Raw genomic sequence first — 16,319 nt, 5'->3', positions numbered from 1 at the left:
CGCTCTCCCCTATGATCTGTTAGTTTGAGTTGAAAGATGTTATGGACTGAGGACACTAACAGCTGAGCTAAGACGACGATTGTTGTGTTGTTGTTGTTGAAGAGATTTTGGGGTGTCCAATATATATCCATCCACATTGTTCTCGGTCGAAGCATTGCCAAGAACGTTGCCAAGTATTGACCAAATAAGCATTTAATATTACGGCGACATATTCGACAGTCCCCTCGCACTGCCACGGCTGCAGCTGTGCGTTGGCTGGTGGCGGCCCAAGAAGTAAAATGCCCTACCCACTGGCTAGCTGACTGGGTGCCTACTAAGCTAATCATCACTACTAGTGCTCCGTATTCCATGCCTAAACCAGCTACGCGAAATCGATGTCGTCATGCCCGCGCCTGAAACGTGAAACCAAGTCGGCCCAACCCCTTCAGCACCGCCCCCCTGTCCATTCCTTGAGGTTGAACGGAGCCCACACCCGCACCCCCGGCACTCGAATGTCAACAACCAACAGATTCCTACAAACTCATCCATGCAAACGCCTCCTAGACGCCTCCAAAATCCCCTGCGCGCCCTAAATCCAAGCCAAGAGAGACAGACAATCCTGTTTGATCTCATCGTCTAATATCCCGTATCCGTACTCCGTACAGTCCCCGTCGACAGACACAGCCCTCCTCGGAATGCCTTGATCTTGTCCTCATTCACCCGTCACTCTCCTCGGTCTGAAGCTACAGTATCATCTATGTGGTCATTGTCCTCTTCGCATTGGTCCCCGTGCAACCCGTCACTCCTCCCACCGCCTCTTCCTTCATAACCAAATCACCTGAAACATCCCTTGGTTGCTTTTATTGCTTTTTATATTCGACCTCAGAAGCCCTTTCCTCGACGCGCTCTGATACCCCAAATTCTTGACGCCTGAAGGGAAACCCCCGTCGCTCATAACATGCGTATGTGTTCCTGTTTCTGGTACGTGTCTCATGCTCTAACTGTCTCTCAGACAAATATCGTCGCCAGGCGAAGTATGCCGCCTGGTATGACAGCCCAAACGACGCTTCGAACTTTCGAATCAGGAATCCCTTTGCGAAATGGCGACCCGATTCTCGTAGCAACACACTGAACAAGCTGGAGAATGGTCAAGGCGCGGGAGTGGGCGAGGGCGAGGGCGAGGGCGCTGGCCCTCCGTTGAGGCCGATTCTTACAGATGACCCAAACGACTACAGACTGTCAACTCCAGTAGCAGATCGAAGTCATGAAAACGGTGCAAACTTATCGGCGCGGCATGCTACGACTGACCCCAGTGCCACATCAGCTACGCGATCTTACCCTCCAGGCGACGCCCTGAATATCCCCCGCTCCACCAGCCCGGCATCAGCGATACAAGAGGAGCCTGACCATGAGAGACTCGAGGACGGAAAGAGTAGTGACACTTTCATAAATGGCACCCGTGTCACCTCGCACGACAGCAACCCAGTTCGCAATCGCGCTACCGGCGAGAAACAGGAAAAAAAGGGGTTGCGGAAGCTGTTTAGCAAAAAGAGCGAAGAAGTGGACCACGACAATGGCAAGGTAAAGAAGCAATTCACTGCCTCGAGCCAGATCCATGCCACCCTGTTCAATTCATGGATCAATGTCCTTCTCGTCTTCTCTCCACTCGGCATCGCCGTCTACTACGCCGGTATCAATAAGGTGGCAGTATTCATTATCAACTTCATCGCCATCATCCCTTTGGCAGCTATGCTGAGCTACGCCACCGAAGAAATTGCCCTTCGAACCGGAGAAGTCATTGGTGGTTTGCTCAATGCATCATTTGGTAACGCCGTCGAGCTGATCGTGTCAATCATCGCCCTGGTCAAGAACCAGGTTTTGATCGTCCAGACTTCTCTCATTGGCAGCATGCTGTCCAATCTCCTGCTAGTCATGGGCATGTGCTTTTTCTTCGGTGGAATCAACCGCGTTGAGCAGGCCTTCAATATGACTGTCGCTCAGACAGCCTCCAGTCTCCTCTTCCTGGCTGTTAGTAGCTTGATCATTCCTACGGCATTCGAGCAGTGGGCAAGAACAGGGACCACCTCCAGCACTACCGACAGTACAACCCCCAAACCAGGTGTCGCGGCTTTGAGCAGAGGAACCGCCATCCTTCTGCTGATCGTCTACGGCTGCTACCTCTTCTTCCAACTCAAGAGTCACGCAAAGATGTATAACAAACCAAGTGAAAAGAACGAGACTCGAGACGTCGGTTCGAGGTTCAAGAACGCCGTCATCCCTGAAAAGCTGCGCCGCAGAACACCCGAGGAACGAGACGCCGCCGTCCCCGAGCCGGTCGATGACGGACCAGAGGAGCCCCAGCTCTCCATCACGGTGGCACTTCTCACTCTGGCCATCTCAACTGTGCTGGTGGCGTTGAATGCCGAGTACCTCGTCGACTCTATTGACTCGATCACTTGTGGGGGCGGCATTTCCAAGAATTTTGTCGGTCTCATCCTATTACCAATTGTCGGAAACGCTGCCGAGCACGCCACTGCAGTCACCGTGGCAGTCAAGGACAAGATGGATTTGGCCATTGGCGTCGCTGTGGGATCCAGCATGCAAATTGCCCTTCTGGTTTTGCCCTTCGTCGTGGTCCTGGGCTGGATTATTGGCAAAGACGATATGACCTTGTTCTTTGACGGCTTCCAAATCGCCGTCTTGTTCGTGGCGGTCTTGCTGGTCAATTACTTGATTCAAGATGGGAAATCTCATTGGTTGGAGGGGGTCTTGTTGATGTCTCTGTATATCATTATTGCGGTGGCTGCTTGGTTCTATCCTACTGCCCCAGGTCTCAGTGACTGCCCCGGGCAATAAACGCTGAAGCCAGGTGATTTGAGAGAAAGGCACTTTTTGGAGCGGTCTATTGAACCATTTTATTTGCATGGCGCGGAGCTTCAAGGTACATGTCTGCTCAGGCATATTTCTCATCGGCTTTCTCCTAGCAGGGACGTACGTACCTTTTACTCACTCAATTACATTCCGAATTCTCAAACGTTGCAACAATGCCTCATTACATTCCCATAATTCCCACGCCGTCAGTCGTCTATATCCGGCAATAACGTGTAGTAAGGTAGATAGGATAGTACGGAGGAGACAGTATGTGACCAGCGGAGTATAAGGAGAAGGGCAATTTGTCGTAACTTTGTACCGCCGACTCTAAATGCCCAATTAAGGTACGGTTGCAGTTGCTTCAGACGCGCTATCACGTATTCCGTAGGGATTTTCCTCTCTGTCAACAGCCACGGTCACGCCGCGAGAAAGACGATTCGGATCGAATCGCGCAGAAGGACACAATTACTCAGTATAGGTAGGTTATGTCGGAAACGAAACAGCGGGCGTCGAGAGCCCAACCCAAGATCAAGACTGCAATGACATGATTTCCTATCCTTCTCTCATTCACTCAGACCAAAAATGGTACATGGCACCATGGTACTCCGTACACGGGCGCTTTGCTTCACACAACAAAAGCCAGAAGTAGCTAAGTCGCATCATCGTTATGAACACAATATCCGTACACTGTAGCCCATGGACAATGCTTCTTTCGGCAATGGATTAAGAATAGGCGTCCGAGACTTCGGTGTCTTCATAATGTCCTCCTCCTACCTGCCCACGTTCACGGTGGTCGAGCTGGTCCATGCGACCAACATCCACATCACCGTCACCGTCACCGTCACCGTCACCGTCACCGTCACCGTCACCGTCACCGTCGACATCGAGAATGCCGTCGTCGTACTTCTCATCTTTGCGGTGCGGAATGACGCTTTTCTGGATGCCGAAGGTCTTGACGATGTCCTCCCAGACAGCAAAGTCAAGCGTGAAGACTGCCTGGTTCTTCTGCGTTTCTTGCCGTTCAGCTACGCTCCGTGAGGCGGCAATGCCCAGAGTCGGCAGGCCATGGGAGTCGAAGTCGAGCCCGACCTTGCCCTCTTTGATCAGGAAGCTGACGTAGAACAGATTCTCCATGGTTTGGCCAAACGATCGCGGGTTGACGCAGAAGTTGAACAGCGGCACGCATCCGTTATCCGCCATCCCGTGCCGTTGTAGGATCTCTCGCACCTGGTCTTCCGTCAAGTCTGCATCGTCATCTTGTTCGTCGTACTCTCTCTCCACGTTCTTCATGCCGGTATCTTGAGCAGTCTGCAAGAGCCGCGCGATCTCCGTGCATATCACGGTCAGGTTCGCCGATTCTTGTTTCTCGAGATCCTCGTCACCCAGCTGAACGGGCCGCACGACCTGCGACGTATCCGTCCGGGCCTCACGCGCTTTCCGCTGCGTCTGTTGTCTTTTTTTCTTCTGCACTGACAACGGACCCAGCAGAAAACCCGTCAAGCATGGCCGCGCGTTGTAAAGAAAACAGGCGTTCCGACCGAGATAGCTCCAGTTGAGAGTGTCGCCCTCATCCTCGCCCTCTTCCAGATCCGGCGCAGGACGCCGCCGTCTCCGCTGGGTCTGGGTATGGGTCTGGGTGCTCTGCAGCTCATTTCGGTCTTGTTGAGTTGCGCTTTGATAACCGGGCTCATCGCCACGTTTCATAAATCCAATACATTTCGTGATGAAGTCGTCCACGTCAATGCCCGTGCTCCCATCTCCGAGAGTCAGGTTGTTGATCTTTCTATACGATAAGTCGGCTGTCTCCACCAGCAACCGCGAGTCTATTGTCGCTTCCGAGGTCTGCTTGACATTCTTGTACAGCTCATCTGCCTCGCGGAGAGTTTCTTCAAGCCCTTTGGAATCCGGCTGTAGGTACTCGGTCTTGGAATCGTTGAGTCTGGCGAAAAGGCTGCGTAGACCTTTACGCACAAGTCTGCGTTCTTCGGGGTTTTGCTCCGGGTCGTAGAACTGTTTCTGCGTCTGGCTGGCGTCTTCACCACTTACTCTTCTTCGCTTGGGTGTGTGCTGGCTTGCAGCAGCGGCGGATCGGTCTGGCATAGACCCGACCGCGACCTTGCGTTTTCCTTTGCTGGTGGACTGTTGGCGGCGGTTCTCCTTATCAGAATCCGAAGACTGGGTGGGCGATGGAGGAGTGTCGGAGACAAGACGAGGAGGCCTTTCTCGATTGGGAGAACTGGAGAGCGCCTGGCTTTCGGTTTCGGTATCGGAAGATGCTGGTTGGGTGTTCAGACGCGCCATGATCGAGGCATTGCCTGCTAAGGCGCCGGGAGAACAGCGCGTAGGGGGAGCTGAGAGAGGAATGCAAGCACAGATACTAGGTCGATTGGCTCTGTGACTCTATCAAACAGGGCAAAGTGTATTCAGGCTCGTGCTGCGATGCGATTGCACGTTGATTGACTGGACGTGTCAGCGCGGAGCCGGACGCGTTTCAGTCGCAGTCGCAGCCTGGCACTTACGGAATAGACCCAGAATACGGCGGAGTAGTTATCCACTCTACCAAACTAGTGCGGAGTTTACTGTCGTAGGCGCTGTTCCAGGTCACGTTCCTCACCTATCAACCGCCAGGCTGTTAATGCATCTGGCATCATCGCCTTGTCAACCGACACTCGCTTCTTTCTTTTTCGTTTTCGATATTATGATCGCCGACTCGACACTATACGTGCCCAGCTGCATAGCCTGGGCTCTGTCCTCTTCTGATATCCAAGAATGGACACCTACACCTTTGCGACTTCGCGCCAGATAGACTTCCCTGTGTATATAAGAATGTAGGTCCGGTCCAGTCCCCAATCTCCGTAGCCCAGGTCCTGACCGAGGCCGTACTTTGAGCACCCGACTTCATGTGCTTCGACACCCAATGCTGACTTGCAATCAGAAACACCTTGGAGGGCAAGCAGACACCGGTCCCGTACTCTGTCTTGCTCAAACACCCTGAGATCCGCCACGTTGGCTCCGTCCAGAGTTCAACTTCAGAGCTTTATGTGACGGCACAGCTATGGGCGGAATCCAAGCCGCTAGGAGTGTCTATACAGACTCCTCATATGTTCTTCAAGAACAGTCGAACTTGGAACAAATGGCTGGAGCTTCCCGTACTAGTCAAGGACTGCCCAATCTCGTCACAAATTGCCATTACTGTATGGGATCTCTCCGCATGCCCAGCGAATGGTAGCCTCGACCACACCGTGCCGTATGGGGGAACTACAATTACCCTGTTCGACAATGACGGCGCGCTGAGGAAAGGCCGTCAGAAATGCAGGGTCTACCGCAACCGGGCTGCCGACGGTCAAATACCATCTAGTACACCACATATTCCGCGCCCAAAACGGCGCAAGCGCAATCAAGAGCCATCCTCTCCTCTTCCTGAGCAGGAGGAGCTTGAGAGGCTGGAACAGCTTTTCAAAAAACACGAAATGAATGAAATTCCGCAGAATGATTGGCTCGACCAATTGGTCTTCCAGAGTGTCGGCAAGAAAGCACGGGAGGTGGATGAGGCGTCTAGAAAGCGCTCCGCTGTACGCAAGATCGCAAAACGCAAAGCTGCCCAGAAGAATGCCACTGGCTCAGGAAATGGTGCCGCAAACCCCCCAGACAATTCAGATGAGGAGAGCGAATCTGATGACGAGCTGGACGACGGAGAGCAGTTCACTCTCTACGTCGACTTTCCCCGATGGGACTTTCCAGTTGTTTTCGAAGATCATGAATACCAGCCCTCAAAATTGATGCGGGAGTTCCAGGCAACCGCATCTGTGTCGGCAATTGGCAACAATAAACCCCCGCCAGAAGTTAGGTACGGTCCGGGGATTGCTGCCGGCAATTCAATCGTTGATGATGAGGACTATCCTGTCATCCAAATCTTCGACCCTGAACAATTCCAGAAAGAAAACCCTTGCGAGACGAAACACCGCAGGCTAGTCCGGAGTGACAGGAATGCATATTCTGACGCCGATCAGAAACCCAACGCTAAACTACGAGACGAACTCAACGAAATCCTCTCTTACGGGCCCACGCAGGACCTAAGCCCACAAGAGAAGGATGTTGTCTGGACTTTCCGACGCTATCTCAGTCGCGACAAACGGGCACTGGTCAAAGTTGTCAAGGCCACCGACTGGAGCAACCCGAGTGAAGTGAGACAGATGGCTGATCTGATTCCGAGATGGGCCAAAATCGACATTGACTCGGCCCTGGAGTTGCTTGGGCCAACATACGACAGTCCTGTAGTACGGGCTTACGCGGTCGACCGTCTCCGACAAGCTGACGATGCGGAATTGCTGTTATATCTTCTCCAATTGGTGCAAGCATTGAAATTTGAAAAATACGACATCAAGGAGGAGGGACTTCCACCCTCATCGTTGGCCAGATTTCTCATCGATCGTGCGGCCAAGAATTTCATCCTGGGGAATTATCTGCACTGGTTTCTGATGGTGGAGTGCGACGACGAGGGCCCAGATACAAACGCGGCAAATCGGAAGTTGTTTGCGAGAGTGGAATATCACTTTATGGTCGAGCTGGAGAAGCGGGATCCGGAACAACGTAAAACCTTGTTGAGACAAGCCGAGATGGTTGCGATCCTGTCGAGGATCAGTAAAGAAATCCGGTTCAGCCGGACTAACCGCCTGTCGAAGATCGAGTCTCTGAAGAAATACCTGGCCGACCCGAAGAATGAACTGATCAAAATCGACCCCCCGATTCCACTGTCGCTCGATCCCGAGATTGAGGTGAGCGGAGTCTATCCTGACGAGGCCGGGGTTTTCAAATCATCATTGTCGCCACTCCTCATCCACTTCAAAGTGGCCAATTCACCCAGCAATGCCGCTACATCGACATCGACACAGCCAAGGGGCCAATCTCAATCCCAATCCCAATCCCAGGGGAAGTACCCCATCATTTTCAAGACGGGCGACGACCTCCGACAGGATCAGCTGGTGATTCAGATCATCACGTTGATGAACAATCTCTTGCTCAAGGAGAATCTGGATCTCAAACTCACTCCGTACCGCATCCTGGCGACATCGCCGTCAGCCGGCGCCGTGCAATTCATCCCATCCACCCCGATTTCGGCCGTGTCGGCCAAATACAAAGGTTCGGTCCTGGCTTATCTACGGGCCAACAATCCCGACAGTTCAGGCCCGTTGGGTGTGCGAAAGGAGACCATGGACACGTACATCCGGTCTTGCGCCGGATACTGCGTCATCACCTACATCCTCGGCGTGGGCGATCGCCATCTCGACAATCTCCTGCTGCAGCCGTCCGGGCATTTCTTCCACATCGACTTCGGCTTCATCCTCGGTCGAGACCCCAAGCCGTTCGCTCCGCTGATCAAGCTGTGCAAAGAGATGGTGGAAGGTCTGGGCGGCACAACCTCTCCTCAGTATGCCCAGTTCAAGCAATACTGCTTCACGGCATACACGGCGCTGCGCAAGTCCAGCTCCTTGGTTTTGAATCTGTTCAGCTTGATGGTGCAAAGCTCGGTGCAGGACATTCGATTGGTCGAAGAGCAGATGGGCACTATTGGTGGCGCGGTCGGCAAAGTGAGGGAAAGGTTCCATCTGGACGTGAGCGAGGAAGAGGCTGTTCGCTTGCTGGACCAGGTCTTGGCTGACAGTGTCAACGCCGTGTTTGGAGTCGTCATTGATCGATTGCACGAGTTTGTACAGGGCTGGAGAGCTTGACCTGCAGTTTGCTGATCCAGAACGAGAGTAGCGAAAGCGATCCTTATTGAATCAGTTGTTTTGGGAACCTGCAGTTCGAAAATGGCCTTATCTGTAGAATGGAATGATGCTAGAAGAGCTGCTCCTCTTATCCGTAGAATGGAACGATGCCAGGGGAGCTGCTCCTCGTGTTGGAGGGCGGACGAGTTAACAAGGCATTCTATTGTGGCTGTAGGGTGCAATATCACCCTCGTTTTCATGCACGTAGCACTCCTCTCACGACAGATATGGTCCTGACGTGTGATGGTCCTGGCAAAGAAGACCAAAACACCTCATCCGTTGGCCAATGCCTCGAATTCTGTTTGCTAGCGCTGGCGCCGGCGCAGGGCCGGGAAGCTTGGCTTGGATTCTACCTCCTCGGGACACGCCTAAGGGGCCCCATCCCCATCCAGTAAACTAGTGATACTCGCAATCGTGTTTCAGGTAGAGGTCAGGATACTTTTCCTCGCTTGTGGCGCACTCGACGTGGGCATATGTGGTGAAGGTGTAGTGGCGCATGTTATCTTGCGCCGGCGTGCGTATTTCGGTCGTAGTACAACTCGGCGGTTTAACCATCGACCGCTGTGAAGGGGATACTTGCATCATAAGGGGCACATCCTCTTCGCGTCCACTGTGCTGCTGCTGCTCTTCCGCGGTCGAATCAATATCGCTTCCCTGAAGGTTCTGGTCATCGCGGGAGGCTGACGGTGGCACGAGCTCGTAGTGGTGCCCCTTCACAGATTGAGATTGCCCAGATTGGCTGGTTATCTCCAAGTGTTGTGGTTCGGGGGGGTTGGATGTGACGTGGTGCTGTGCCAGGGTCGTGTCTACCTCGTCGGAACCAGAAGGATTCTCGGTGTCCGCAAGCTTAGCCAAAGACTTTGCCCTTGGAGGCACACGTCCCCATTGCACAGGAAACAAGTGTGCCTCGACATCCTCAGCGGGAGGATGACAAGCCGCACTGATGACAGCGCTGCAGGTTGCGCCCATGGGCATGATATTTGCATGTCTCTTGAGAGATACCGTCACCAGCACAGACAGGATGGAAATCCCAATCAAGATCGCTGGCGAGTGAGAGTGGTCAGCTACGGATCCTCGGGGCGCCCAATGAGAGAAAGCCTCAGGGTGAGATGGGACATGTCCAATGTCCAATTTACTTACATGTGAAGATTGGCCAGAAGCTGAATGCCAGGAAGGGCAAGTTGTTCGTGCCTTCGTATTCGGCAGAGCCTTGCCAAAAGCCTTGGATGACGACGAGAAACACCCCCTGCGAGAGCGTCCAATGAAGCACGGGAAATGCCAATTGGAAGGCGAGACCGTAACGCATGGGCACCGAAACAAAGTATGTGGACCGTTGCAGTCCTCGAGGTGTTGTCACACGGAGGCTCTTTCGTTTCCTCGCATAACTCTGCCATTCGGCCTCGGCGCACATGCATGTCAGGACGGAGTTGCATTGGATATAAAGCAATGATAAAAGCCAATGCCACATATTCGCGAACATGATAATGGAGTTGCGCAACGTGGGGCTAGATCCTGGAAAAAGAAGGTTAGAAACATGCTCCCTCTTCGTGAGCGCAGGCTGCCTACTGGTAATGTTCATGTTGAGCAGACCGAGGGCATTCTGGTCTGCTGCACCCCAGGTCATACTGAATGCATATGTGCGACTGCCAGCTCTGCCGGCCACGGTCGTGAGAGACGTGACGAGAAAGTAGATGCCGGAACCCACGACTATGATGTATCTGCAAAGGTCAGCGGGCCTGCCGCGTACCACATTAGAACTCTGCTCACGGAATCACAGTCCAGCACCAGCGTCCAATACTGGCCGATTGATACCATCTGCGACTCCTCTGTAGTTGTTTCTCTGAATCAGACGGAGTAGCTTGGAATTTTCTGAGCCACGTAATTTTGTACGCATTTTTCCATGGTCTTGCACCTGGGGACTGTTTCTTCTTAAGTTGTCCATGGTTATCAAGCAGATTTTCTTTTCCGTCCAGACACCCACCGAATCGCTCCGGGTCTGGGTGGGTTAGAAATGATTCAATGACATCGCCCATTGTGGCCAACGGCAGCTCTTCTCTGGTCTTTCGGCGAAATTTGAATGGGAAGGGAAATCGATGGCCAGACGCTGGCCTCTCGGCCTTCAGCACAGCGCTCCAAGCTGTGAGAGCAACCCCTATGACCTTGCCCAGATTCGCACAGCATACGACTGGACCTTTGACTCAGTCATCCTCTTTGTATGACATCTGCACAATTCTTACCTATGAGTAAGGTTGAGGAATATCTGACTGAGCAGAGATCACCCAAACTTGCCTGAAGCGACAGACAGTAATCGATTTTGTACATCAGAACGTTCCAATCTTTGACCAATGTCGGGTCACGTTCCCAGAGGTCGGGCCTTCTGCCTGGACAAGCATCCAAGGTGAGTATTATAGTTTATTGACCAGACCTTCCACAGAGATGATCAAGCCCAGGGAAAGCGTACTCACAATCAAAAGTATTGGTATTGCCACACCTCCATGAGGGAGTGTTGAAGCCAGTAGTTTCCCTGAGTGAGATTACCCCGAAGGATAGCAAAGCATTTGATTGGTTTCCGATTTCTCGGTCCTCGAGCAGATCATAGCTTGAAATCATATAAAGATAGCTGTCATTCGTGAAGGTTCGACTATATCTTGTCAAACAGTCGAGAGCAGTGAGGTTGGAGAGAGATTCAACATATGACGGTGTGAGGCTACGCTCTTGGCGGGCGCAATCCTCACTATCAATGGCTTCTGTCTCATCAAAGTCCCAACCTACCATCTGCTCCTGCATTTGAGGCCGCTCACCAGCTCCAAGTGGTTGTGAGAGTGCGAACACAGTACGGCTGCTCCTCTGCTGGAGGAGTAGTTCCGTCGCAGTCGTGTTACATGGACCATTCTCGAGAAACTTTGGCGTTCCCAGCCATGCCTGCTTTTGCCAGGCCGGCAACGTGTTATAGATGGCCGAATTATATCTAGAGAGGAGCTCAGCTTAGGGTCAGACAATGTAAGGTAAGATGGACATACAGGAAGTGAAGAGGGAGGGATGAAAGGCCGAGCAACAGCCACGTCAACTTTTGGAAAAGCCCAACGTGGCGAAAATTGCGAATAGTGGGTATTCCGATATCAACCCATCGTCCCTTCTGGTGTGCATTGTCGATCTGAGCCCTGGTAGGGGCGAGGAGCAGTTGCATGCATAAATTTGACGCCATCAACATAACCGTTGACAGAATATTGATAACGGCGTGCAAGACTGAGCCAAGTCTGTTCGCAACCGAACAATCGCCGAGAAACAGAGCTGGCTCGTCTCCAGGAATGGTGTTTGTACCGTATTGATAATGGAAGACGATGGTGGTGACGAGGTTTACGGTGAGAGTAAAAAGGGTGCCGGTGAACCCTAGCAGCAACAAGATATGTCGCTGTGAAAGCCACTTCGAAAACGTTCTCTTGTCAGCCTTCGCCAGCGGAATGAACTGGCCAAGCAGTGCTTCGGAAGCATAGTCAGTAGGTTTGGCTTCTGCCATGGTCGCCTTTTGTAGTGGGAGTTCCCAGTCAAATGTTATGGCATGTAGGAAGCTCAATATCAGGGAGCGTAGAGTCAGCTAAAATAGATGGCGCAGGCCAAGAGCTGATCATGCGCAACAAGAAGAGGCTTCATGAGTAGGAATGTAGCAGGAATGGCCAGTATATATCGCTGCTAGAGATGATCGTTCTCAACTGAACATGCACACTTTGGGTCTTCTGGTCCTTACTAGTACCTTGTATTCTTGGTTCAAGTTCCTGGTGACTTCAATTGCATGTCGAGTGATCTTGGACCCCGCGTAACTAAGAGAAGATTGGGCCGAAACACAGGACCAAGCCAGTCTGCCCCAGACAGGCTACGCGCCAGCGAGAAGACCTAATGGTCGAAAGTGTGGCCAGTATCCGTACTCCGTACATACCTACCTACCTTAGCATGTAAGCCGATAATGGCGACTGCCTAGCTTGCTGAAAGTGCAAAATGGAAAGTGAGGCTGGCATATCGCTTGAGGTAGAGCTTCCACCAGGCCACTGTCAGCACCAATAAAACGTGCTGAACGTAGGTGTGCCAGGTGCAAGGTGCAAAGGAGGACGGCAGACCGGTTATACCCGGTCCTCGATGTTTCTGCACCACAGGGTTGTAGGGCGATAACCATAAGCGATCCATGGGGGCGAAGCTAACAGCCAACACCAATGGCGTTGCAGGGCTGGAGTAGTGATGCTGACAACTTTGCCTCATTCGCTATGTCTGTGAACAGTTCCATGCTACTCCGTGTGTAGTGCTGGTCTGCATGATCGCTGAAGACGCACAGCCTCACTCCCACAGAGCCGCGAACTACTCCGTACTCTGTAAAGAGAAGCATACTCGAAAGGATCGGCGGTGGACTCGTCACCAAGCTCGAAGTCTGCCTTGCCAGTCGAAGCGACAGCCTTAGCCCCAGGTCCAGGCAGGGTTGCATCCGACTTGGGCACAGGTCGGGGAAGAGGGAAGAGGGAAGAGGGAAGGGGAAGGATCAGGTCTAACCTTCTGAGCCCTAACCCTAACCCTAACTGACTACCACGTGACTGCTGACGACCACGTGATAGGGTTAGGGTTAGGGTTAGGGTTAAGACGTGCTGGAATACTGAACCTTCACACACCGACTAGTAAGTAGTATTTCCAGAGGATACAGAACGGAGTAGAATGGAAATAAAGGTTCAGGTAATTAATCAATCAGCTATTTAATATTTGCCAGGTTGGTGCCAGGAGTTGCCACTTATCACTGGCTAGAATTACTAAGCTGCCTCTACAAGCGGGCACGGCCTCATTAACAATAACGCCATTCCGGACCCTCCACCAACCCAACTAGAAGCTGCTTCCCTCTCAGTCCCCCGCAACCGCGACAGCGAAGTACTAATACATTTCGTAAGGCAAATCAAGCAGTCAAAGAACGGGAACAGAGACGGGAACGGGCTCAGGCTCGCTCACCTTCAGCTGCGTGTCAAGAATCAGAACATGTTTGACCAACACATCACTTGGCACACGAGAACGGACCTCAGTCCCGATAGCTGGATCGGCGTGTCGGACCGGAAAAAGAGGAAGCAGATTCAGGACAGGCTAGCGCAAAGGATGCGCCGTAAGTAGAATCCCGGACAGAACTCTTGGGGTGTTCATACTGAATTCGCCGTCATATTGAAGGCCGCCGACTCGCAAACGCAAACTTGGAGACTGCCGAGGCCAGCGCTCAATGGAGCCATACCACGGTGGAAGACATGGACATCGCCGGTCGTCAACAGCTCCGTGCCGCTCAAAAAGAAGACACGCAGTTTGAAGTCGAAGCTGGATCAGCCGCCCCCGCCGCCGCAACAATAGCACCGGACCTATGCGGCATCTTCATGACGAAAGATAACAGTGAAGTTTCCCCTCTGGCTGCGGCGTCCGTTTCTCCGTTCCCTCAGGCCTCCTCCGGTTCTACATCAACAGGAACAGAAGATTGTCTGATCTCCCACGCAAACAACACCGTTTTTACTGCCCTGTTTAAAAACGGCCGTATCCTGGGCCTTCCCTGCAGCAGTCAGATCTCCTGGAAGTCGAATTTCCGACCCGGAATCCCTCCACCACTTCAACCGACAGTTTTGCAAATGACGACAATGCACACTTCTTGGATCGATCGCTTTCCATTCCCACATATGCGCGACAACTTCATCAAGTTGAGTGCGATAATTGATGAGGAGGAATTCTTGCAGACCCTCTTCGACACGCATAGCTTCACCATCGTGCCTGGCACCATGAGCTGGGACCCAAATGGCTGGATCATGAGTAAGGAATTTGCTGATAAATGGGGATATCTATTCTACTAAAGATGTCTTTTCGTGCGTAATCCTCTTTCCACGATGGCTTCTGCATTGAAGTACAAGTTAGTCAGGCACATTTTCTCCTTCGAACGAAACATCAAGACTTTGGAGACGCGTCTTCTTGCATCCCTTGGCCAGATGTTCGGGACGATGGCCGATGTCACGCATGGACTGCGACTCGAGCGTTGGTCTTCACTTCTGCTGGACTGACGTCTGGGCGTTGATCGAAGAATGCATCTTCAACTTTCTGACGCTTCGCCCCCTTGGTCGGCCAGCATGCGAGTGGACAGTGTCAGAAGCCTGCATCAGCGCTGCCTATCGGGGCCAGTGGTGCCCTCCAAGCGACCGTGTGACGGGACCATAGGACGACATCAGTTATGCATCGTTCGTGCTTGCCTTCCTACCTAGAGGTATTCAACTTGGAATATTTCAGCAAGGGGATGAAATCAGCAATTCGGAAGGCGGGTATATGAGCTACTCGCATGGTGTCGACCATTACTAACCATCAACCTCTTCCACATGCTTGCAGTTTCACATATAGCCATATACATGATTCGGCTCAGCACAGCTGAAGCCTACTATTCTGACAAGGCCATAGTCGAATGTTCATGATCGAGGGTCGGCGTGGCTTGTCCAGCTTTTCCCCATCACTTGATGTAAAATCAATGCCGGCCCACTCACTGCCGACTTCCCTAGATCTCTTATATTCCGCAGGCTGCTGACTACCCTAAATCCTTTCTTCCAACCTTCTTGTCGCTGGACAGGTCCATGGTTTGGTTTTACCAAGGAATTGTGTTTCCATCGTACAGTGCCAGCTTCCCGCCGTGCTTCGCTTTGCTCGTATCAGAGAGCACCTCCATCATGCCATCGCATGAAGTACCCACTTCGATCATCATATTATTGACTGTGGCTTGATCGACTTTGAAAGCCACTGCTCCGCCATCACCCAGATCGGTGTGAACCCAGCCGGGGACCAATGCAAACGAATGGAGCCATTCTTCTTCAGCGTTGATCTGAATGATCAGCCAGGCAGCTGCTGCCTTGGACGGCCCATAAGCTGCGTTAGGAAATGGAAGTCGTGTGCTAGTTACAAGATCAATGCGTCAGTATTCACTAATTACATCGCGATCGTGAACCAGTTCTTTTGGGTTTCTTTTTGGGAATCAGGAAAAGGTTAGGGTTGTAGACACTTAGAAACTCACTTTAGACTGCCAGCTGTAGACCCCATGGTCGTGAAAATCGGTTCTTTAGTCGAGTTCTGCAACAACGGACGTACAGCTTGATACAGGGACACAACACCATACACGTTGGGCTCAATATGGGCGGCGAAGTCAGCCTCCTTCAATTCGGCAACCGTGGGATAACAGTAAGCCACTCCGGCGTTGGCAATGACGATGTCAATGTGCTTGACGTTGTGGTCGGTTTGAAGTGTCTCGACTGCAGTGAAGGCATCCTGCCAGATACGGGCATCGATTTTGACCACGATCAGAGTGGTGCCTTTAGCAGTAGGGAGCTTAGAGAGCTCTTTGGAGGTGGCATGGTCAGGATTGCGGTTGGCTGCGATGACGGTGTGATTTGGTAGTTGGAGGTATCTCTCGAGGAGGCCCTTGCCTATGCCACGATTGGCGCCCGTGATCAGCACGACGGTGGACATTGTGAGGTATGGGTTTGGCAGAGTCAGCAAGGGTTGAAACTTTCACTTCTTGTGATGAAGTATCCGCTGCAAGTTACAGCTTCAAGGGTGAGGGAGGCTACAGGTGGTATATATACTAGGTAGTACGTTGTGTATGTGAGTATGTGTGTGCATATGCAGGCATGGGCCGGGAAGCATTTATCAGCCTTAGGTAGCGAGAGT

The 16,319-nt window shown here is 52.3% G+C and overlaps 6 protein-coding genes across 6 annotated transcripts; 3 read left to right on the top strand and 3 right to left on the bottom strand.

Annotated features, from left to right (window-relative positions):
• Positions 1-937: 937 nt before the first annotated feature.
• Positions 938-2,835, top strand: A1O3_00898 (uncharacterized protein; the record flags this gene model as incomplete). The annotated part of the gene is made up of 2 exons (XM_007731048.1): positions 938-941; positions 992-2,835. 2 exons carry the CDS (start codon positions 938-940, stop codon positions 2,833-2,835), a joined length of 1,848 nt encoding a protein of 615 aa, XP_007729238.1.
• A 738-nt stretch (positions 2,836-3,573) lies between these two features.
• Positions 3,574-5,151, bottom strand: A1O3_00897 (uncharacterized protein; the record flags this gene model as incomplete). Its single annotated transcript, XM_007731047.1, has 1 exon — positions 3,574-5,151. The coding sequence occupies one exon, from the start codon at positions 5,149-5,151 to the stop codon at positions 3,574-3,576; it is 1,578 nt and encodes a 525-aa protein (XP_007729237.1).
• A 468-nt stretch (positions 5,152-5,619) lies between these two features.
• Positions 5,620-8,579, top strand: A1O3_00896 (phosphatidylinositol 3-kinase; the record flags this gene model as incomplete). The annotated part of the gene is made up of 2 exons (XM_007731046.1): positions 5,620-5,678; positions 5,786-8,579. The coding sequence occupies 2 exons, from the start codon at positions 5,620-5,622 to the stop codon at positions 8,577-8,579; spliced, it is 2,853 nt and encodes a 950-aa protein (XP_007729236.1).
• Positions 8,580-9,014: 435 nt separating this feature from the next.
• Positions 9,015-10,651, bottom strand: A1O3_00895 (uncharacterized protein; the record flags this gene model as incomplete). The annotated part of the gene is made up of 3 exons (XM_007731045.1): positions 9,015-9,661; positions 9,759-10,336; positions 10,386-10,651. 3 exons carry the CDS (start codon positions 10,649-10,651, stop codon positions 9,015-9,017), a joined length of 1,491 nt encoding a protein of 496 aa, XP_007729235.1.
• A 3,231-nt stretch (positions 10,652-13,882) lies between these two features.
• A1O3_00894 (uncharacterized protein) lies at positions 13,883-14,470 on the top strand (the record flags this gene model as incomplete). The annotated part of the gene is made up of 1 exon (XM_007731044.1): positions 13,883-14,470. One exon carries the CDS (start codon positions 13,883-13,885, stop codon positions 14,468-14,470), a length of 588 nt encoding a protein of 195 aa, XP_007729234.1.
• Positions 14,471-15,243: 773 nt separating this feature from the next.
• Positions 15,244-16,118, bottom strand: A1O3_00893 (uncharacterized protein; the record flags this gene model as incomplete). The annotated part of the gene is made up of 2 exons (XM_007731043.1): positions 15,244-15,547; positions 15,667-16,118. 2 exons carry the CDS (start codon positions 16,116-16,118, stop codon positions 15,244-15,246), a joined length of 756 nt encoding a protein of 251 aa, XP_007729233.1.
• Positions 16,119-16,319: the final 201 nt, after the last annotated feature.

Source organism: Capronia epimyces, assembly GCF_000585565.1.
Source record: "Capronia epimyces CBS 606.96 chromosome Unknown aczIQ-supercont1.1, whole genome shotgun sequence".
Classification (NCBI taxonomy): domain Eukaryota; kingdom Fungi; phylum Ascomycota; class Eurotiomycetes; order Chaetothyriales; family Herpotrichiellaceae; genus Capronia; species Capronia epimyces.
Note: the sequence above shows the minus strand (reverse complement) of the source record. Positions and strands in the feature narration are given on the sequence as shown.